The following is a 24,017-nucleotide window of genomic DNA, read 5'->3' as shown; positions in this document are numbered from 1 at the left end:
CCTTCTGCCTGCTGCTTCCCCTGCTCATGCTCTGTCTCATTCTTTATTTCTGACAAATAAATAAATAAAATCTTTAGAAAAAAAATTTTTAAATATGATACATCCTTTCACAAAAGTAATTCAGCAATATATAGCCAAAGGCTTTAAATACGTATATTCTTTGTTCCAGCTTCTAAAGGTCTACTAAGAAAATCGTTAAGAGTGTATTCAATTCGGGTTTTTTTTAAAGATTTTATTTATTCATTTGAGAGAGAGAGAGAAAGAACATGAGCAGGCGGGGAGGATGAGAGGGCAGACGGAGAGGGACAGACAAGCACAATCCTAACAGAGCAGGGAGCTTCTTTAGGGACTGCATCCTGGAGACCCTGGGATCATGAACTGAGCCTAAGGCAGAGGCTTAACCTACTGAGCCATGCAGGCACCCCCAGTTTTTCAATTTACATTTCAATTAAGTGTTCAGTTCAGAAGCAAATATGTTGGGGTGCCTGGCTGATGCGGTCAGTAGCATGTGACTCTTGATTTGGGGGTCATGAGTGCATGTCCTATATTGAATGTAGAGCTTACCTTTTTAAAAAAAAAAGTAAACATATTATAAAATATGAATTTCAAAATGCAAATCACTAAATTGCATTTAGAAATATCTGGACAGTTGGAGATTGGTTTTTAAATACATACAGATATATTTGGAAAATCAATGCTGAAATAACAAGCAGTTCCTTCAGGTAGTAAGATTGAGGGTTCCTTCCCTTGCGCTTGTTCTTTAGGCATTTTCCAGTTTTCTGTAACACGCATGAGTTGATTTTAAAATAAGGAAATAAATTTAATTTTTTAATTTAAAGTGCTTTCAATATTTTTAAATATCCATTACCATAAGGATCTATAAACAGTACTCGTGTCCCTATATACTATGTGACCATCCTGATGATTATGTCACTACCTCACTGACAGTCCTTTTCACTTTTGGAACACATTCCAAACCCTTTAAGATGCAAGAGCACACACACCCTTTGTGAACAACCCTCTCAGCAACTTCTCCCTTCCTTTTTACAGCCCCCCACTCCAAGTAACAGCCATACCTGTTATAATGAACTTTCTAGCAGTTCCTCATAGAAGAATGCCACACTTTCTCATTCCCTGTGCTTTATACCTGCCCTTCACCCTATAGGAAAGGACCTTCTTCACGCAACTATTTTCCAGTCACCCAAACTAGTTAGCTCAAGAGCTTCCTATGACAGGAATTTATGTGCCTTTTCCTATGAAGTTCTGAGGTGTTCCCATAGCACCTTTTGTATGGTTATATCAAAACATAAATTACTAGCATTATACTGTTAAGATTCAAATTAAACTGTGTGACTTGTTCTTTCATAAAGTATAACATTGTAATCCTTACTATCCGAAAGTAGATCCTTCCACCTAGAAGGTTTCCCAACACAGCCACCGCTCTTCCTCCCCAAATTCCCATCTCTCAAAGTTCTGTTCAGTTATCATTTGAAACAGGAACATTCCTTGCCTGTCATGTTAGGCTAAGTGCACTCTTCATGTTCTCCTAGCCCTCTGTATAGAACTTAGACATGCTGCTTTGAAATGATCCATTCAGGTGTCTGGGAGTTCCTCCAAGGTAGAAGTTGTGCTTGACTCATGCTGATAGGTCCAGTATCTGTGTCAGGCCAGGGCAAACAGTAATCATTGCTATCTAAGCCAAACACCTCCCCTTAAAACTTTCCAAATCAAAGTTCTAGCTATAATGTATGCAACTCTGTGGTTTCAACCAAGATTATTTTGGTTATATGTATATTTTATTATAGATATATTATTATATTATTGGTTATATGTGTATTTTATATATATATATATATATATATATATATATATATATATATATATATATATATTACCTATCCTGTGGTAAGCAACCTCTAAGATAACTCCCGGTGGTCCCTACCTCCCGGTATTCACTCTTGTGTAGTGCCCTCCTACACTGTTCCACAGTGGGTCTGTATGAACAATAGCATAGGACAGAAGTCATATATCACTGCAAGATCAGGTTATAAAGTGTCTATGGCTAAATAGGACAGTGGTAAGTCAAACAATGAACCTGGGTGCTCTAAGCTCTCATTCTCCCACAGAAACATTAAAAAAAAAAAAAAAGCAACTGGCAGCATCAACTTTGTCAGTACTCTGGAAAATAGTAAAAGCTTTAAGCAACCAAGCAAGCACCCAATTAAAAAAAAAAAAAATCTTCTAAAATGATAAGAATGTTTGGGGATGTTTTGTTTGCCCTTTTTATCCCCTCTCTAGTGTAGAAGTAGTCTTGATCTTAAAGCACCAGCCCAGTTTCCAGATCCCTCCCTTGAACAAGAGGGAGCAGAGAAAACCTTATTTGAAAATCATCATGTACATCTGGGGCGCCTGGTGGCTCAGTTGGTTAAAGTCTGCCTTCGACTCAGGTCATGATCCCAGGGTCCTGGGATCAAGTCCTGCATTGGGCTCCCTGCTCAGCAGTCTATTTCTCTCTCTCCCTCTGCCCCTCTGCCCACTTGTGCACTCTCTCTTTCTCAAAGAAATAAATAAAAATCTTTTAAAAATGAAAATCATTGTGTACTCTGTTCTGACTTGTCTGGGAATACTTGAACTACTGATGAAGTTTCTCATCTTCAATATGCCTGATTTGGAACTTAAGTGGAAAAAGCAGTGGGGATTGCTTATAAACAATGCAAAGGTGGACTACAAATTCACAGATGCCTGGCACAAGAGATAACAAGGTAGAAATGAACACAGACTAAGTACTGAAGGAGAAGCTAGGATGAGATTCTTTGGGAAATTAGAACATTCAAAAGCAGCTCTGTGTGTGAAAGCCACACATGTGCCAGGCAAGTTACATGCCCAGAAAAGATCCAAGAAGGCCTTAAACTTTCATTTTGGGCTGACTCCTAGGATGAGAGCAAGTATAGCTTAGTGTTGAAGGAGTGCTCCAACACAGAGTCAAACTGCAAAGACTGGGAGAAATGCTTGTACTTCTTTGTTTGCTTTTGTTTCTCTTTTTATATTTTTTGTGAGTTTTGTTGTTTTGTCTGTTTAGCTCCTGACATTCAAGGAAATCTTTCAAAACATTAGCTGAACATGAACTAAAGGAACAGCTACTTCAGTGACCACACAGAATAAGGAATAGTCTGCAAAATAGTGTGGAAAAGTCAACCAAGAAATTTATATTTGGCAAAACTGTCCTTCCAAAATAAGGGAGAAATTAAGACATTCCCAAATAAACAAAAACAGGAAATTCATTGATACTAGACCTATCCTACAAGAAATACTGGAAAGAATCCTTCCGATTGAAACAAAAGGACACTCAATGGCAACATGATACTTTAAGAAATAAAGATCTCCAATAAAGGTGAATTCTTGGACAAATATAAAAGTCGATATTATTGTAATTTTGGTTTGTGGTTACACCCTTAGTTCCACATGATTTAAAAAAACAACTGCATTAAAAATAATAAATCTATGTTATTAAGCACACAATATATAAAGATGTAATTTGTAACATCAATAATAATAAAGTGGGGGAATTTAGTGGCATAGGAACAGAAGTTTATATGCAATTGAAGTTCAGTTGGAATCAATTCAAATTAGATTGTTGTAAGTTTAGGATGTTAAACATACACCTCATGGAAACCACAAAGAAAGTGTTTACCGAACATTTTCACAAACGAAAAGGAAAAGGGATTCCAAATATGTCATTACAAAAAACTCAACTAAAAACAAATTAAGGCAGTAATGGAGGTAATGAGGGACAAAAAAAGTAGCAAAATGATGATAGTAAGGCCTTTCTTTATCAGTAATTACTTTGAATATAAATGGATTAAACTCTAATTAAAAAACTGAGATTGGCAGAATGGATTTTTTTTTTTTAAGATCCAAGTATATGCTGTGTACAACACACTTTAAAACTAAAAACACAAACAGGTTGAAAGTGAAAGGATGGGAAAAGATACAGAAATACCTCAGAGATATGTGGGCTCAATTCCAGATCACCCTGATGAAACAAATATCACAATAAACTGAGTCAAATGAATTTTTTGGTTTCCCAATGCATCTAAGACTTATGTTTACACTATACTATAGTCAATTAGGTGAGCAACTCCATTTTGTCTGGAAAAAACAATGTAAATACTTTAATTAAAAACACTTCAGAGTTACCTGGGTGGCTCAGTCAGTTAAGCATCTGTCTTTGGCTCAGGTCATGATCCCAGAGTCCTAGGATTGAGCCCCTCATTGAGCAACCAGCTCATCATGGAATCTACTTCTCCCTCTCCCTCTGCTCCTCCCCCTGCTAGCGCTCTCTCTCTCTCTCTCTCTCAAATAAATAATTTTTTTTTTAAAAAACCACTTCATTGCTAAAAAATGCTAATCATAATCTGAGCTTTCAGTCAGTCATAATTACTGATCATGTCACTACAACAAATATAATAATAATGAAAAAGTTTGAAATATTGCAAGAATTACCAAAATGTCACTCAGAGATGTAAAGTGATCAAATGTTAGAAAAATGGCACCAGCAGACTTGCTTGATGTAGGGTTGCCACAAACCTCCAATTTCTAAAAATCGCAATATCTGTGAAATGCAATAAAGGTGCAATAAAACAAGGTATGCCTGTAGTCTGTGAAAATAGTAATCAAAAGACAGCTGGGATAAATGTGCTAATATCAGATGAAACAGACCTTAAATCAAAAACTGTTACAAGAAACAGAGGATATTATATATTGATAAAAGGTGCAGTTCATCAAGATGATATAAGAATTGTAAACATATACGCACCAAACAACAGTGTCCAAAATATATGAACCAAACATTGACAGAATTGAAGGGAGAAACGGTTCTACAATAAGAGTTGGAGGCTTTAATACCCTGCTTTCAATCATGGATAGAACAACCAAACAGAAAATCAATAAGGAAATAGGGGAGTTAAACAACACAATGAACGAATTAGACCTTACAGATATATACAAAACATTCCACTCAATAACATCAGAGTACACATTCTTCTCATGTACATATGGAATTCCCCATGATAGAACATATGTTGAGCCACAAAATGAGTCTTAATAAATTTAAAAAGATGGAGCTCGTGCAAATTTTCTTTTCTAATCACAATAGAATGAAACCACAAATCAATAACAGAAGGAAAATACACAAATTGGAAAATAAACAACTCAACCTTAAACAACCAAGGAGGAATGCCTGGATGGCTTATTTGGTTAAGTGACCAACTTTTGATTTTGGCTCAGGTCTGATCTCAGGGTTGTGAGATCAAGCCCCATGATGGACTCTACACTGAGCATACAGTCTGCTTCAGATTCTGTCTTTCCCTCTCCCTCCCCTCCCCCTGCTCATGTTCTCTCTCTCTCTAAAAAAACAAACGTACAAACAAGGAGTCAAGAAGAAATCACAAGGGAAATTAGAAAATACCTTGAAACAAATGGAAAAAAAGAAAAAAACACACAATACTACATACCAGAACCTATGGGATGCTAATGAAATTTCTATTCTAAGATAGAAATTTATAGCTGTAAAAACATCCATTAAACAGAAAGAAAGATCTAAAATCAATGACCAAGCTATAAATCCTGAGGAACCAAAAAAAGAAGTGCAAACTAAATTCAAAGCTAATAGAAGGAAATAACAAAGATTAGAGTGGAAATAAATAGAGAAGAGAAAAATCAATAAAATCAAAGGTTGGTTCTTTGAAAAGATCAACAAATAAAAAACCTTTAGCTAGATTGACTAAGGAGAAAGACAACTCAAATTCCTAAAATCAGAAATGAAAATAGGAACATCTCTACTTATTTTACAAAAATATAAAGGATTTTAAAAGAACACTATGAACAATTACATCCCATCAAAATAGATAACTGGGGTGCTTGGGTGGCTCAGTCATTAAGCATCTGCCTTCAGCTCAAGTCATGATCCCGTGGTCCTGGGATCAAGCCCCATGTGGGGCTCCCTGCTCAGCAGGAAGACTGCTTTTCCCTCTCCCTCTTCCTGCTGTTCCCCCACTGCTTGTGCACTCCTCTCTCTCTCTCTCTTTCTCTGTCAAATAAATAAATCTTAAAAATCCAAAAGGAAAAAATAGTTTTAAAAAAATAACCTAGATGAAAAGGACCGATTCCTAGAAACAAAATCTACCCAAAAAACAACTCATTTAGAAACAGTAAATTTGAATAAACTTATAACTAGTACGGAGATTAAATCACTAATCAAAAACCTCCCAACAAAGAAAAATCCAGGGCTTCACTGGTGAGTTCTACCAAACACTGAAAGAAGAGTTAACGCCAGTCTTTCTCAAACTCTTCCAAAAATTTGAAGCCCAGAGAACATTTCCTAACTCATTCTATGAAACCAGGATTATCCTAACACCAGGACCAAAGACATTACAGAAAAAGAAAGAAAGAAAGAAAGAAAGAAAGAAAGAAAGAAAGAAAGAAAGAAAGAAAGAAAGAAAGAAAGAAAGAAAGAAAGAAAGAAGGAAAGGAAGGAAGGAAGGAAGGAAGGAAGGAAGGAAGAAAGGAAGGAAGGAAAAGAAAAAAAAAAGAAAGAGAGAAAGAAAAGGAGAAAGAAAGAAAAGGAGAAAGAAGGAAAGAAACTCCAACTAATATCATTTACGAGTATTGATGCAAAAACCCACAATCTTAGCAAACTTAAAAAAATACAAATGCATCAAATTAACATAGTGTACACCTTAAATTTACACATTGTATGTCAAGTATATGTCACTTACATAAATATATTCACCACAAGCAATGGGATTTATTCTTGGAATACAAAAGATAGTTCAACATACAAAAACCAAGCACTATAATACATCACAGTAATGGGGGGGAGCACATGATCATCTCTAGCACTGCAGAAAAACCACTTGACAAAATCCAACACCTTGTCATTATAAAAACACTTAATATCTTAGATATAGAAGGAATTTCTTCAAGTAAGCCATATCTGAAAAACCCACAACTAAAAAAAAGGGGGGGGGGAATCCATAGCTGATATCATACACAATGGTGAAAGACTGAAACCTTTCCCTCTCAAATCAGGAACTAAACAAGGATTCCTGCTTTCACTACGTCTATTCAGCATAGTATTGGAGGTTCTAGTTAGAGCAGTGAGGCAAGAAAAAGAAGCAAAGCCATCCAAATTAAAAAGGAAGAAGTAATTTTTAGATGATGTGATCTTATGTGCAGAAAACCCTAAAAATTCCACACAGTATAGAATTGTTAGGGCTAATAAATAAATTCAGCCAAGTTCCAGGACACAAAACCCACAAAAATTAACTGCATTTTCTACACACTAGCAATGAACAATCTGAATGGAAATTAAGAAAAATCCCATTTATAATCATCAAAAGGAACCAAATATATAAGAATAAATCTGAGGGGAAATTCTTGTACATGGAAAACTACAAAATATTGTTGAATATATATATATTTATATATATATAAATGCATATATATATTAATGCATATATATATATAAATGCAAAGCTATTCTGTGGTCATGATGGACTGGAAGACCTAATATCATTAAGATGACAATACCATCCAAAGTGACCCAGACTCGGGTGAAATCCCCATAAAAATTCCAATGGTGTTTTTTGTAAAAATAGAAAAACCCGGGCACCTGAGTGGCTCAGTGGGTTAAGCTGCTGCCTTCGGCTCAGGTCATGATCTCAGAGTCCTGGGATCAAGTCCCGCATCAGGCTCTCTGCTCAGCGGAGAGCCTGCTTCCCTCTCTCTCTCTCTTCCTACCTCTCCATCTACTTGTAATTTCTCTCTGTCAAATAAATAAATAAAATCTTAAAAAAAAAAAAAAAAGAAAAACCCATCCTAAAATTCATATAGAATATCAAGGGACCCCAAATAGTCAAAACAATCCTGAAAAAGAATAAATATGGGAGACTCACACTTCTTCATTTCAAAAGTTGCTACAAAACTACAGTAATCAAAAAAGGGTGGTACAGGCATAAGGAGAGATACATAGACCAATAGAATAAAACAGTCCAGAAAGAAACGTTCTCATATAAGGGCAGTGATTTTAGACAAAGATGTCAAAACCATTCAACAGGAAGAACAGTTTTCAACAGATGATGCTGGGAACTGGATATTCATGCACAAAAAAAAAAAAAAAAAAAAAAAAAAAAAAAAAAAAGGAAGGAAGGAAGGAAGGATGAACGAACGAACTTAGAAATTGGACCTCTTGGGCGCCTGGGTGGCTCAGTTGGTTGGACGACTGCCTTCAGCTCAGGTCGTGATCCTGGAGTCCCGGGATAGAGTCCCACATCGGGTTCCCAGCTCCATGGGGAGTCTGCTTCTCCCTCTGACCTCCTCGCTCATGTTCTCTCTCACTGTCTCTCTCAAATAAATAAATAAAATCTTTAAAAAAAAAAAGAAAGAAAGAAAGAAATTGGACCTCTTACATCATGTACAAGAAAAAAAAAAAGAACTTAGAAATTGGACCTCTTACCTTAAATCATTTACAAAAGTAACTCAATGTGGATCAAAGGCCTAAATGTATAAGCCTTTTTAAAAATATAAAATTCTAAGACGAAAATATAAGAGGAAAGCTTTCTGACATTGGATTTGGCAATGATTTCTTGGGTAGGATACTGAAAGCATTAACAGATAAAGAAAAAAATGGGTAAATTGGACTTCATCAACATTTAAATGCTTTGTGCATCAAAGGACATTAAAAGTGAAAAGACCACCTACAGAATGGAAGGAAATATTTGTAAATCATTTATTTGATAAAAGATTAATATCCAGAATATATGAAGAGTTCCTCTAGCTCAACAAAAACAAATTATCCAATTCAAAATGAACAAAGGACCTAAGCAGACATTTCTCCAAAGATATACAAATGGCCAATAAACACATGAGAAAATGCTTAATGTCTCAGCCATTAGGGAAATGCAAATCAAACCACAGTGAAATAACACTTCACAATCATTTGGATGGCTATTATTGATAAAATGGAAAATAACAAGTGTTGGTAAGAAGATGAAAAAATTAGAACCCTTGTGCATTACTGGTGGGAATGCAAAATAATGCAGCTGCTGGGAAAATGCTTGGTGGTTCCTCAAAAAGTTAAATGTAGAATTACCCAATGATCCAGCAATTCCACTTGTGGGTGTATACTCAAGAAAAGGCTCAAAAGCAGGGACTTAATCAGATACTTGTAAGCCAATGTTCATAGCAGCATTACTCACAAGTTAAATGTGGGAACGACCCACACGTCCATCATCAGATGAATGCATAAACATGATATGCACAGATATATAACACTTATATTTACAATAAAATATTCAGCCATAAAAGGGAATGAAATTCCAATACATACAACACAGATGTATCTTGAAAATATCTAAGTGAATGAATAAAATGGAAGTCAGACACAAAAGGACAAGTATTTTATGATTCCACTTATACCAGATACCTACAATAGGTAAATTCATAGAGATAGAACATACAATAGAGGGTATCAAGAGCTGGGAGTGGTGGGTAAAAGAAGTTGTTTAACAGGTACAGAATTTCTGTCTGGGTTAACGAAAACCTTTTGAATATAGTGGTGATGGTTGAACACTGTGAATGTAGCTAATTCCATTAAATTACTCTTAAAAAATAATTTGCCTTATTTTATGTATATTTTGCCATTTAAAAAAACTGGGAGGATAGAATAATCAGATTCTAGGATGGCCCTCAATAATCCCTTCCTCCTGGTCCTCCATACCCTTGGTAATACCCTCCAACTGCATATGGGCTGGACTTGTGACTCATTTAAGAGTCTCATTAATAGAAGAAACTGGCATCATTCTCTTTTGGATCATTCATTTGGGGGAAGCCATCTACCATATTGTGGGGAGCTCCATGGACAAGTCCATAGAGGAGGGAAGTGAGCACCTGTCAACAGCCATGTCAATGAACTTAAAAGCAGATCCTCCAGCTGTCAAGCTTCCAAATGACTTCAGCCCTAAATAACATAGTAACTGCACACACACTTGTAAGAGCTCCTGAGCCATCACTCTCAGCTAACCTGCTTTTGGGTTTCTGACTGTCAGTTACTATTTGAGATATGTTATTTCAAGCAGCTATATTTGGAGTAATTTGTTACACTGTAATAAATAATAATACCAGAGGTGGGAGTAAAGGAGTAAGGGAAAGAAGTGAAAGCAAAAGACTATATATCATGAAAGAAAATAATCACAAAATGCTGGTATGTTCTATACTTGAAATATTGCATAAAATTTCATAATTTGTAATTTAAAAAAGATTTCTCAAGTTAATCACTTAGTGTGTAATGACTAATAGATTTGAAGGAACAAAAGGAGAAAATGTCAATCTTAAGGGACAAGAAAGTTGAGCTCACACAGGATACTAAAAGGGCTTCAATCAGTTTTATTGGCATTAAAAGTTTTATTCTGAATTTAATCCACAATCTATACAAGTTATTTACAAGCCATGAAAATGGAAAACAGCACAAAATACAATTGAGGTATAAGCTGAGAGCACAGTATGTCATGTTTCAATAAATATAATTTAAAATTTGTAAACTAAGTAACCAGATAGATGAGTCTTGTTTTATAGTAAAACCATATAAAATATTTATTCCACGTGAGGTAGAGGACAGTTTTGTGTGTCATGTGATGCAACCAACCACAGCAATTTAAACCATAAAACTGTACATCATTGGCAAAATTTTAAATTGAATTGTGGTCAATGTAGTCAACAACTTGTTTCAACAGTTGCAGAACAATTTTACTTACTGCCTTCACAGGTTAGAAATTCAGAAATAATTTAAGACTACTGTGTTGGCTTAAAATTATCAGGATAAGCAAATACTTCTAACAGGATGGTTAAAAGCAAGTATATTTTATTTCTCCCAAACTATAATTCCCCCAAAGTTGTCCTAGATTAAGCAGTTCTTTTAGCAGGACTTTTTTTACTAGAACTACTTTAAGTATGCTGTGCTTTATTTTCAAGTGAGGTATCTATATTGAAGAAAAAAATCTTATAAATTTCTTTTACATTCAACTAACTTAATATACTATTTTGTTTTCTGGGCTTAATTTTTAAATTTCAGTTTTTACATTTGATCACTTCCTAATTCAAAACCAGTAGCACTATATAAGACATTTAATTCTATTACTAAAGAAACAAGCCTCAGACTGCATTAGTTTTAGAAGCCATCTAAAATGGAAAGATCTTCCAAAAACAAAACGAAATGAAACAAACAAACAAAAAACTGTCCTTTTAAACAAGATGTAATATAGAATACCCATATAAATTTCTTCCAGTAATGGAAATGCTTCAGTATCTTATAATAGAAAATAATTTAAGCTGTTTATTCAATCCCACAATGTATAATACAGCAGTAATGTGTCCCTTATTGCTGACAGCTTCAGTAAAAATTAACAAGTAGTTCTAAGCACAGAAACATATGTACAGTATGAGCACAACTTTTCATTACACTGATTTTTAATGTCCTGTCGTGCAGATTAAATGTGTAAGAGCAAATGAAAATGCAGATTTTCCTCAAGGCAATCAAATCAAATCAAATCAAAATAAGTCACTGAGAAGAAAAATTTTAGAAGCTGATCAAAAACCTTCAGCACCAGCTTGACAATTAATTTTAGGGAAAAACCTTGAACATATTTCATATTATTGGGGTTTCCTTATCATTCTACTTTCCTTCAAACAGAAGCCAGAGATGTGCAAATAAATTGGTTGTTTTGTCATGACTTCTAAAACCTATGGATGACTTGCAAATATCATCGTACTCGTCTATTTCACCTACTTTAGTAACTGGTTTTTAATTCAGTATGTACAAATGATTTTATATCTCAACTGGTAATATATTAAATACGTTATAAAATTAGTTCAAGAAGCATAAAACATCCTGACTCTCATGGACACAGAAATTCAAGCAAAAGAATATGCTTTACAAAACCAAAGCTCAAGCCAAACTTATGTTGTTGGTCAAATCCTTTCATAGTGTTACAAGCTGCATTTGTAATATCAGGCTGGTTTAGAGCTTCTTCAATGACAGTAGGTTTTACATTTACTACCTTTATAGATTTGGTGCCTTTTACTCACAACAATTAAAGTACAGAAACTATCATCACCCATCACCCAGTAAGTTAATATTCTATCTTTTCTTCCTTCTTAAGATGCCCTAGCACTTCTGATAAGCCGTTCCTTTAGTGCAGCTTTTTAAAGTAAATATTTTTATATTTTTCGTAAAAAGAATATTACAAAGTCTGAGGGAAAATCTGCTTACCTAATAAATTGGCACACAAAAACTAACACCAAAACAAACTTTAAGCTAGCAACCAACACACAAAATGAGCATGCAAAGAATAGAAGAATAAGTTTATATGGATATTTCAGCAGAGGCCACTTTTAAAGTATTACAAAATCTCTCTATTTTCAACCTATGTGGTGCAGTTTAACTTAAAATTACTTTTAACTAGAATAGGTAAAATATTTACAACTGTCTAAAAAGCTCTATTTTCAAGGAAGAAGACAGAAACCTATGGCACATCAATGTATCTTCTAGAAAATGAAGACTACACAATTTTATGTGGCAAGTTTTCCTAATGCAAAGGACTAGAAAAAATATTTCTTTACTCAATTCTAACTTAAGAGTTTATGATAATTTAAAGATGGTTAAGCACTGCTTAGAGTTTTAAAATAAACTACCTCAAAGATTAAGCAATGTATTTTAGAAGTTTTGGGTTGAAACTTAAGTAAGCTTGTCATTTACATAAGCACAAAGTTTTTTAATATATTAGAAAGATGAAATTATAGGGGTTTGAGTTTGTCTCCCAAAAAGATTAACTGTGACACAACTAAAATGAACTTTATCATAAAATGTCTTTGTGATTCTTCTTTCTCCAGATCTAAATAAAAGATATTAGGAGGGTGTATCATTTTTAACATTTGTTCCTCCTTGAGGAAACCAAGAATCAACAAATTAAATTGGAGGGTAATATAGTAAAATTTAAATGGAAAATAGAAAATACACATTTACATCACACTCTAGTAAAGAAACTATACTTTGAGAAGTACAAAAATTCTTTTAGGATATGTAAGTACCATTAAGCGAAATATGAAAATAACTGGCTAAATGATAACCTACTGGTTTTTGAAGTTTTATACCAGTAGAGCATCTATCGTCTACACTGGGAATAGTATACAACCTTAACTCTAACTGATTTATTTTAAAAATAAACTTAGCTCTCAAGTAATTTCATACAGTACCCTACATGAGAACATAAACATTAAATTCCTGGAATAATGATGTCAATTAATGGTAGCTTCAGGAAACTTCCTTTAAAAAATGCATACTAAGAACTTTACCTAGTATCTTTTAAGCCAAGAATTAACGAATATGAAATTTGCCATTAAAGAATGACAGACTTTTCTGTGCAAAAAAAAAGTGCAGAAGAGTTGTCCCTCCCCCTAACAATGGAATTCCTTTGTCTTCTAAAAATTATCTAAAAACCTTTTAGTAGCAGAACTAAACTTCCCTATATTACCTACCATACACTACCAGCTGACTGTAAATTCCTGATTTTGATATTAAGTAGTAACTGAAAATGGTCCATTTGTGCAAATATTGATAAGACTTAACATTTAAACATACAAAAATCCAAAATAAACTTCACGGTGTTTAATATGTTACAATTTAAGGAAAAAAGAACCCATTAAGGAAAACAGATCCATTATATAAATTTCAGTAAGACCCATAACTACATATAAAAACTGTACAGGAGGATTATGGATTGTATACAAACTGAAGTACATCAATGGTATCAGTTTTTCTCAAAAACATTGATATTTTCACACCTCTATTAACAACATAAACAAAAGTTCAAAAATCATTACATTTTATTCCCTCTTCTGAAGTTGCTACATAAAGAAAATTCTAAATAAAACCACATGTAAACCAAAAAACAAATTACAACTGCTTCTTGTATTTAACAGCAGTATATAATAAAGTATGTTATTCTTCCTCATTACGCCTATGGGGTGTGCTATAACCTCATCAATGAAATTCCTCTTTTGACAAAATGTCTCTTAGGAGACATTAAAAAAAAGAGAACTGGTGGAAACTCATTCTATAATATAAACAAAAGAAAAGCAGATTTTATGTGTAATGACTATATCAATTTAGAAAGGAGACTGTGTTAATGAAAAACATGGAGATTCAATTCCTTCAGTAGCTCCATATATCTGAAATATGGAGCCACCATTATATTAAAATTGAGTCTGAAATATGGGTAACAAAACTGACCGCAACTATCCATCACACAATGCAGCTTTTAAAAAGTATACAACTGCTAAATTTGCATTTGAAATATAGGCAGATTATATAATAGTTCAAACCATATAGTACTGTTTCTAAGCTGGCTGAAAAAAAGAAGTACAAAGAAACATACATTTTCATTCATTTGGAAAATGTAAAAATTTATGTACTAATATATAATCTCTTCACTTTCTATGATCTACAAATGGATAGGATGCCTAGTTATCTTCATGCAGACAAGTTATTCAGAATTCAATAACCAAAGCAAATAAACAAACAAAACTAAACCCTGTTGGGAATACACAGATGAATCTCTTTAAAGGTTTCTATTCTTTCGCAGTCTTAGATGATTTCAAAATTTGCAACTTTAGCTCTTTTATCATCATCTCTAACTTTTGTCTTGCCTCCCGTTCCTGTCGAAGTTCATCTTGGAGTTCTTGCCTATCAGCCTCAGCATGGTCCAATCTCTGTCTCAGTTCTGCCAACTGTGAGATTTAAAAGACTGTGTCAGTTTTCATTGTTTTGTTTTTCCATTTAATTTTCACACCATGGCAAAGATCTACTTTCAAAATTACTTTTTAAAAAATGAACTACATTTGTAAATTCATGCATATACAATCCTTGAATATCTAATAATATTCATCCAATTTTGACATAACATCGAATGGGGGGGAGGGGGTCAAGAGAACTAACACCTAAAGCACTTTCATTATGCCCTACAGTTTAGTAGACCTCTCAAACAGCCTGCTCGAGTTAAGGGTTATTTGTTCATCTTCCCCAAGTTGTGAGCTACTATTCATTTTTGCTCAAGTGCTTTTAAACATTTGAACAATTCATGTCTGTTAATTTGTTGATTTGAAAGCCCATATACTACATTAAGGTAATTTAACATTTGACATTCAGAGAGCTAGAGATTAGCAATTTGGGCAACTAAAATACAGAAACCTAATGAAAGTTTAATAAAGCAATCAAATTCAAAAAATCTCTTGGGGGGCACCTGGGTGACTCTTAACCATCTGCCTTTGGCTCAGGTCGTGATCCCAGGGTCCTGGGATTGAGCCCTACATCAGGCTCCCTGCTCAGCTGGGAACCTGCTTCTCCTCCTCCTTCTGCCTGCCACTTCCCCTGCTTGTGCTGTCAAATAAATATATAAATGAAATCTTCAAAAAAAAAATCATGTTGGATGATACACCATAAACTTGTATTGAACAGAATTTTATATATTTTGAAATCTTGCCCAATGAACTGAGCTTGACAAAAAGTAATTTTAATAGGGAAGGTACAGCTTCAATCTCCACACCGAAAGGGCAACATTACACAAACTGAGTCATTCTTACCTGCGCTGCATATTCAGCCTCTTTGTCTTTTTCTAAATTTGAATCACAGGTACATTTTTGCTTCATTACCTGCTCTAATTTTTTCTCTAAGTCTTTCTGTTCAATATAAAATTCTTCCATTCTATGAGCATGTTCATTCTGCAAAGATTCAAGCTCTTTCTGTAAATTCTGCTGTTCTTCAGTGAGTTCCTTCATAGCTTTTGAACTACTCAACATTTCAACTTCCTGTAATAGACAGAATCACATTACAATTTTTATTTTATTTCCATCATGCTAAAAATTTTAATACAAAAAAAAGGGCAGAAAATATCTAAAATTCAGCTGTCACATCAGTTTTATATATAAATAATTATCTTGAAAAAACTATTTTCTCTAAAAATTTGAAAGAAAATTGCTTATGAGCATAGAACTCTAAATCTTAAACACATTTAAAACCTCTCTCTTCATTTTTCTTGAGAATATGCAAAAGTATCTTTATAATAGACTATCACTTTAATAATTTTACCATCTGAAGTTGTTGCTTCTTCTGCAAAATTGAGTTGAGTTTTTCCTGTTGTTTTACATAAGTTCTCATTACTTCTTCCATGATCTTTCCCTTATCATCCTCACAAATGATATCTTTGACAAGAAGTGGAGATGAAGCTGCAGTATCACGGTCTATTCCTGCCTTGCTTGTGTCTCTGATGAAATTGCAAGTGGCAGACTCGGGTTTCTTTTTACTTGTAGAATTATTGGAGATTGATGGATCTTTGAAAAGCAAAAATGAAGTAACAAAAAGTGAGCATCACTGTGAAAAAGTCACTAGAACCCACAAACTAAATGAAAAAAAAAATTCCTTTTACAAGTGAAATAAAAAATAATGAAATAGCTAAGAATAAATTTAAGAAAAGTAGTATAAGACCTATTCAATAAAAACTACACAACACAAAAGATCTGAACAGATCCAACAAGACACAAAAAGGTACTCAATATCATTAGTCATTGGAGAACTGCAAATCAAAACCATGAGATATCACTTTATAACCATTAGGATGGCTATAATCAAGAGAGACAATAACAAATGTTGACAAAGATTGCAGACTGGAACCCTCATCAGCTGTTGGTTGAAAGAAAAATGGTATATAGCTGGTTTGAAAATATCTGACAACCCCTCAAGATATTAAACATGACCCAGCATCGCTTCTCGGCCTTTTGGCTAAGATCAAGTGTAGTATCTGTTCTTATCAGTTTAAACATGACCCAGTAATTTCACTCCTAAATATACACCCAAGAGAAATGAAAACAGGTCGATGTTAAAACATGTGCATAAGTGTTCATAGCAGCATTATTCATTACAGCCAAAAAGTAGACACAATTTGGGGCACTTAGCTGGCTCACTTAGTAAAGCATGTGATTCTTAATCTTGGATTCATGAGTTCAAGCCCGAAGTTTGGCATAATATTTAGTAGTAGTAATAAAAAAAAGGGGGGGACACAATTCAATGTCCATGAGCTAATAAGTGGATAAACAAAATGTGGTATATTTATCTATAAAATAGCAGAATATTATTAAACCATAGAAAAAAAGTACTAAAAATATGCTACAACATGGACTGAAAAAATATCCAAGTGAAAAGCCAGACAATAAAAGGTCACATATTATATGATCTCTTTCATATGGTATGTCCACAATAGGCAAATATATAAAAACAAAAAATAAATAGAGGCTGGGGAAAGAGGAAAATAGAGTGTAACTTCTAATGAATCACAGGGATTTTGGTGGCAGTGGGGGGGGGGGGGGGATGAAAATGTCCTGAAATTAAATAGCTGTGACTGTTGAGAATTTACTGAAAGTCACTAAACTCTATACCTTAAAGGGATACATTTTATGGTATATGAAATATATCAACAATTTAAGTCACTAGAATTTGGGAAATGAAATATAACACAAATATGACATTAAGAGTACATTACTAATTATTGTTCACCATATTTAAATCCAAAGAAAGCTGAACTTCAAAATTAAAGTACAGAAATCGCCCAAAGAATCTCAGCTATCTATGAAAACAGTTAAATGACTAATGGACACTTTAGCTACTCCAAGATAGCTGAAATAACTGTCACACTTGCCTAAGCTGGAAGCAAAGCTCTGCTGCTATGTAAAGGGTAAAACAGGCAGCATTTGTGCAGACATGTCTCCTTTGCTCCACAGTACTTTAAAAGGCACTGTAACTAGGCAGATTTTTTTTTTTTTTTTTAAGATGCCCAGCCAGCAGTCTGCTTTTTATACCATCTGCCAGGCTCCCACACCTATTGAGTTTTCGATCTTTGCTTATCACATGGCTAAGTTTCCCTGAGTCCTATACCTAACTACTCTTACGTACTTATTAGCATTATTTTTTTTAAGACTTTTATTCTTGGACATCTGGGTTGCTCAGTCATTGGGCATATGCCTTTGGCTGGGGTCATGATCCCAGCAGCCTGGGATCAAGCCCCATATCAGGGTCCCTGCTTAGCGGTTAGCCTGCTTCTCCCACTCCAGCTTCCCCAGGCTTGTATTCTCTCTCTCACTATCTCTGTCATAAATAAATTAAATCTTTTCAAAAAAAATTTTTTTTAAGTTTGGTTGTTTTTGTTTTGAGTAATTTCTACATCCAGCGTGGGGCTCAAACCCAGAGACCAAGAGTCACATGCTATACTGACTGTGCCAGCCAGGCACCCCATTACATACTTCTTAGCATTATAAAATGGTTTCTCAGTTCAAAGCAAATTAGAAAGGGCCTTCTGAAGAAAACTAACAGCAAAAAAAGGGCAGGAAAGGAAAAAAACCGATCATGCAAAAACCACTTACAGTATGAAACCATGTAGACTACATATCTACAGCATTAGCATCTATAGCTATAACTGTTCTAAAAAAAAGTTTAGGAACTAAGGTTCTAAGTAGTCACTCAGTTTTGAAAGGTGCACTTTTTTTTTAAGATAAAAGCTTCAACTGTCTGGAACACTCGCTTAAATAGAAATCCTCTTTGTAAATGCTGAATGAGGGAACCTGGGTGGCTCAGTTGGTTAAGGTTAAGCAGCTGACTTCCCCACAGGTCTTGATACCCGCTCAGCCGGGAGCCTGTCCCTCCCTCTCCCACTTCCCCTGCTTGTGCTGTCTTTCTCTGTCAAATAAATAATATTGTTCTTAAAAGAAAGAAAGAGAGGAGAAAAAAAGAAAGAGAAACAAAGAAAGAGAAAATGCTGAATAAATGTGTTTAAGTATATGATTTAAAAAATTTTTTTTTCTGAATACTTACCTAAACGGCTACATAATTCTCTGTTTGTTTTTAAATCCATTTTCTCCTGTTCCTCCAATGAGACATCTGGGTAAGACGCCAGTTTTTGATGTTTCCCACTACTATGAGACTTCTCTGACTGTCTTGGTATAGATTTACTTGCCTCTGACTTTGTGACCTCTTTAGACTGGGATACAGCAGAAGTAAGGGACACATTTGGAGCAACCACTTTATCGCACATGTATAAGTAGTAGCTACAAACAAAGAAAGGCAAAATAAGATATATAACACATTTGGGTAAAAAGCAAAATACATTAAATCTATTTCTATGGTTAAAAAATTTTATACTAAAACAGACAAAATAACTCAGAAAATAAGGACTGTAAGGGTAGGCATTGTGGGGAACCCTGTGTATTGTGTAAGGCTGATGAATCACAGGCCTGTACCCCAAACAAATAACATATTATATGTTTATGATTTTTAAAAAAGAAAATTAAATCATAGAAAATAATTCTTTAAAAATTCAGTACTTTAGACAGTAAGTGCAAAATTATGAATAATTTTTATTATATTGCAAAAATTTCTAAGCACTGAAGAGACACTCACTGGCAAAGAAAATTACAGTCTCATCTCCTTCCCTCAAAACCACCTGAGACTAAAAGCATGAAGCACTTTAGGGCTGTTTAATAGCCCTGAATAGGTAAGGCTTATGCTAGAAAGAAAACAGATCAACGCTACTTGAAAAACCATTTTCTTGACTACCACCCGTGAAAGCAAGGAATCCTTGCTCTTTGTTATAGAGGCTGATTCAGTCCCATACTACAAGGCTATGCCCTGATTCACCATAGGCCCAATGAGTAGCTCCTGGGGCCTTTCTTATAGAGCACTCAATACCACCCAGCTCCTGTTCCTGGGCAGTCAGTCCTACTTGTTTCAAACCCCTACTTGTCCCAAAATACATTAGTATTTCCTAATTTGATTTAAAAAACAACAACAAAACTTCCATAGTGAGTTGCACAAAACTAAGACTGAAGGGATAACTACCAATTTTGCTCAAAGCTCACATAAATTGTTCAGCAGATTATCTGAGAGACCCATGGAATAAATTTGAGCTAGATACTGAAGCACTGTATTATTAGCTATAACCTGCATAACCTTTAGCCAGAAGATGCAACCATTTAACTAATGTACTACATAATACCTTAAACTCTAAATGCTCTCCTCTTATATCTTATTTTCTTTATCCAATAATCTATATTATTCCTCTTTACTGATTACAAGAATTCTGAGGATTAAAAACTCTGTATTCTGCTAAGAACACTGACAGGTTTAATAATGTCCAAAGACTTACTTCAAACACAATAGGAATGGTAGAAACTGTGCAAATGTAAATTAAGACTGCGATTCTTCATCACCATATTTGGGGGGAATATATATCTACAGCACTAAAAATCTAGAAATCAATGAACAGTTTATCATCTAAGGTGCATTTTTATTAAAACTATGAAACTGGATTTTGAGGGATGTGGCTACTATGAAACTTCTAAGTTTCAAAAAATTTGTAAAACACCAAAATTGCATACCAAACTCCTGAAGAGTTGGTTTACCTCTTCTAGGGAAGCAAGGAAATTAAAGGAGAACTTCCAGGGGTAGGGGGAGGGTGATTGGGTTATGGACATTGGGGAGGGTATGTGCCAAGGTGAGTGCTGTGAAGTGTATAAACCTGGCGATTCACAGACCTGTACCCCTGGGGCTAATAATACATTATATGTTAATTTAAAAAGATATATATATTAAAGGAAAACTTCCAATTTTTACTTTAGAGAGAAAAGGAAATAACAAGTTCCTAGAAAGAACATAAAAACATCAAGAAAAGGTTATCTCAAATATTCAATGTAATTTACAATTCATTTAACAAGCCTAAAACTAAAAAATGAATTCTCAGGAACTAGAACAGTACCTGACATATAGATGTTGAATAAATGAATGAACAAATGAATGAATGAACAAACAAATGAGCTAATAATACTCACTTACCTGGGGTGTAAAAATGAATGTGTCTGAGCAACATGCTCACCCTCCTGCTTTATAACAGGGTACCATGACTGTAATTCCATTCCTGATGGTGTATCTATCTGTAGAAAAATGCAGAAGGGAAAAAGTTCATTGAGGGAAGATGTGATGGTTAATTTTTTATGTCAGCTTGACAGGGCCAGTGCATGTCTCTGGAGAACCCTAATAAAAGGTATGTTATTTGAGAGTCCTCTGCTAACAAGGCAGCCTTCCCTTAAAGTACCAAATGTAGTTACTCAAAATTATATGAATTATCCTATCACAGAAACAACTTCAGTATGCATATTAACATGGACTACCAAAAACGATTTCATAAAACTTCATACTAAGGAATCTATTTTTAAAATCCATTATAAGGACATTTGGGTGGCTCAGTCAGTTAAGTGTCTGCGTTCAGCTCAGGTAATGATGCCAGGATGCTGGGATCAAGTCTGGCATCATCAGAGTCCAGTATCGTCGGGGCTCCCTGCTCAGCTCAGCAGGGAGTCTGCTTCTCCCTCTCCCTCTGTCCCCCCACCTCTGCTTGTGCACTTGCTCTCCCTCACTTGCTGTCTCTCCCCAATAAATAAAAATCTTTTTTTATAAAAATTAAATAAATAAATAAATCCATTTTAAATAGTACCTTACAAATGTATAGCATCAATAAGTGCGGATTCTTCTTGCTGTGACAATCAGCTAGAATGTCCCCCTTCCCTACTGTACTTGTTAGTGGATTAGATAACATTCTATAGCAATAAATACTTTGCCAGGGGAGAGATGTCACGAAGATGGCAATACAGGTTGTTCTTGACTTCACACTCCCTCACAAGAGAAAAAACATCTATTCAAGAACAAGATACCATAAGAGAATCCTGTAACATGGCAGTGTGGAGTTGGTGAAGCTGAAGCACTCCACCACACCTCAGAGACCGAGACAAACTGCATTACAAGGATGGATGTTAACTGAACCTGCTGTGGTAATCACTTCACAATATACGTAAATCAAACTATCATGCTGTATGCCTTACACTCATACAGTGATTACGTTGATTATTTCTCAGTAACACTGGAGGGGGAAAATGTGGACAGACAGATAAACAGGTAGATTTATAATAAAAGATGTATGGTGAAATGTTTAAAAAAAAAAAAAAGTAAGAAAGAAAAAACAAAAATTAGAAAGACAAGGGAACCCAGTCAGAGCCTCACAGAGTAACTTGAGTGGAGAAGACAGGGTACAACATCCAGAAAGACCAAGGCAAATCAAGTCAGCAGGTCAGAGAAAGCTGCCCAGAGAAAACTCTACAGATCTGAGGTGGAGGATCCACCTCAAGAATTCAGCATAAGCACCTGAGCAGCACTCGCTCATGAGGAAACTCCTTAAAGCTGAATCCTGCCTTTCTCTGGACAGCTGATATGGTCACTGATACAATGGAGGTAAAGAGCTGTGGAGACCAAAGGAGTAGCAATTTTATCCTAACATGGTAAACTCAAATGGCCATTATTCACTCCACAGTTCTCTACCAACTTGGCTGAAACACTGATGGGACTGCATTGCACATTTTACCTTCCCTCCACACAGTCTCACTTCCACTCCCTTCCTTTAGCAGGCAAAAAACAACTCCCCAACAAACACCTTACACACCAAAAAAAAAAACCCACAAAAAATAACAACAACAAAAAAAAAAACTTCACCAGGTTAAACTTGAAATTACTTTGCTTGCTAACACTTATTGGTAAAACACATTTCCTCATAAACTACACATGTGAATAAAGGAAAAGAAGAAAGTAACTGGCTACTTAATGAACATCTATCTACCTGATAAGAACTTTATAAACCCTACTTACTTTTTCTTTTTAAGATTTTATTTATTTATTTGAGAGAGAATGAGTGAGAGAGAGCATGAGACAGGAGAAGGTCAGAGGGAGAAGCAGACTCCCCAAGGAGCTGGGAGCCCGATGCGGGACTCGATCCTGGAAGTCCGGGATCATGACCTGAGCCGAAGGCAGTCGCTCAACCTACTGAGCCACCCTGGCGCCCTAAACCCTACTTACTTCTAACAAGTACTCCTTTATTAAATAGGTATCGTTAACTCCATTTTACAGATTAGTAAACCGAAGTTCAGGAACTGAAAAAGAAAAGAACAACCTGTGACTACGAACTTCTCCCTTATTTTGGTTTGTTTTATATGGCCTTTCCACTACCACCAACCACTAGCACCATTATGCACATGCACAGTATTTCAAGTCACAGTAATTACCCTGTTATTTTTGAAAAAGAATATCTTAAAGGGGGACAAGACACAGTAGAGAAGGGAGCTAAAAGGACATAAGGTTTGGGTGAGCAACAAAGACAGGAGGTTAATGGACAATCCCAATGGAGTAAGAGAGGATGGAATTGAGACTGAGATAAAGGAAAGATGAAACAAAAACGAAAGCTGGATATTCCTCTGAATGTCTCCTGGTAAGATGTGGGAGAAATGACATCCTCATCCAATAATCCATAAACACAGCACTCAGGGGACAGCCACTAAATACTAAGAGATTAGGAAAACTATCTTGCCTGATGTCCCAATATTCCAGTTCAGAACCAAGAAACTACACAAAAGGGAAAAGAAACAAATCTCCAGATGCTAAGCAGTTATGATTAAAGCAAAATCAATTCATAAACTGTCCACCATTTGACTGGGGATACCCTTCTAATGGGGGAAAACAATTAGGATGAAGAAACTCAGGAGAAGCCTGATAACCCTTGGCCCCAACAAAATGGGTTGAAAATGAAAAGGAAACCACTTCTGCAGCAAACATTATACGTAATTTAATCAATCAGGAGATGATTTAAGACCAATGAAAAGCCAAAAATAAAAATATGGTAACTTCAATTGGTGGTAAATCAACATTTTGGTTAAGAATGAACAAGGAATTTGAAAAACTAACGAGACCACAAGATTAAGGAAAATGATGGTATTTTCAAAGGATTTAAACAGTTGATTATTCAGTGAGGGCCTCTAGGCTCTAT

The 24,017-nt window shown here is 35.0% G+C and overlaps 1 protein-coding gene across 6 annotated transcripts in view; it reads right to left on the bottom strand.

Annotated features, from left to right (window-relative positions):
• Positions 1-10,423: 10,423 nt before the first annotated feature.
• Positions 10,424-24,017, bottom strand: part of SKIL (SKI like proto-oncogene) — a 29,811-nt gene continuing 16,217 nt past the window's right edge. For 2 of the 6 annotated variants that reach the window (XM_082742061.1, XM_082742063.1), the window contains exons 3-7: positions 20,987-21,084; positions 18,971-19,203; positions 16,199-16,440; positions 15,694-15,918; positions 10,424-14,841 (exon numbers count right to left, since the gene is read on the bottom strand). In XM_082742061.1, coding sequence (XP_082598187.1) covers positions 14,683-14,841; positions 15,694-15,918; positions 16,199-16,440; positions 18,971-19,203; positions 20,987-21,084 — 957 coding nt within the window. In that variant the 3' untranslated portion in view covers positions 10,424-14,682. The remainder of the gene's footprint in view (positions 14,842-15,693; positions 15,919-16,198; positions 16,441-18,970; positions 19,204-20,986; positions 21,085-24,017) is intronic. The other 4 variants (XM_082742065.1, XM_082742066.1, XM_082742062.1 and 1 more) reach the window with 3 other exon arrangements.

This window comes from Mustela nivalis (assembly GCF_964662115.1).
Source record: "Mustela nivalis genome assembly, chromosome: 1".
Classification (NCBI taxonomy): Eukaryota; Metazoa; Chordata; class Mammalia; order Carnivora; family Mustelidae; genus Mustela; species Mustela nivalis.
Note: the sequence above shows the minus strand (reverse complement) of the source record. Positions and strands in the feature narration are given on the sequence as shown.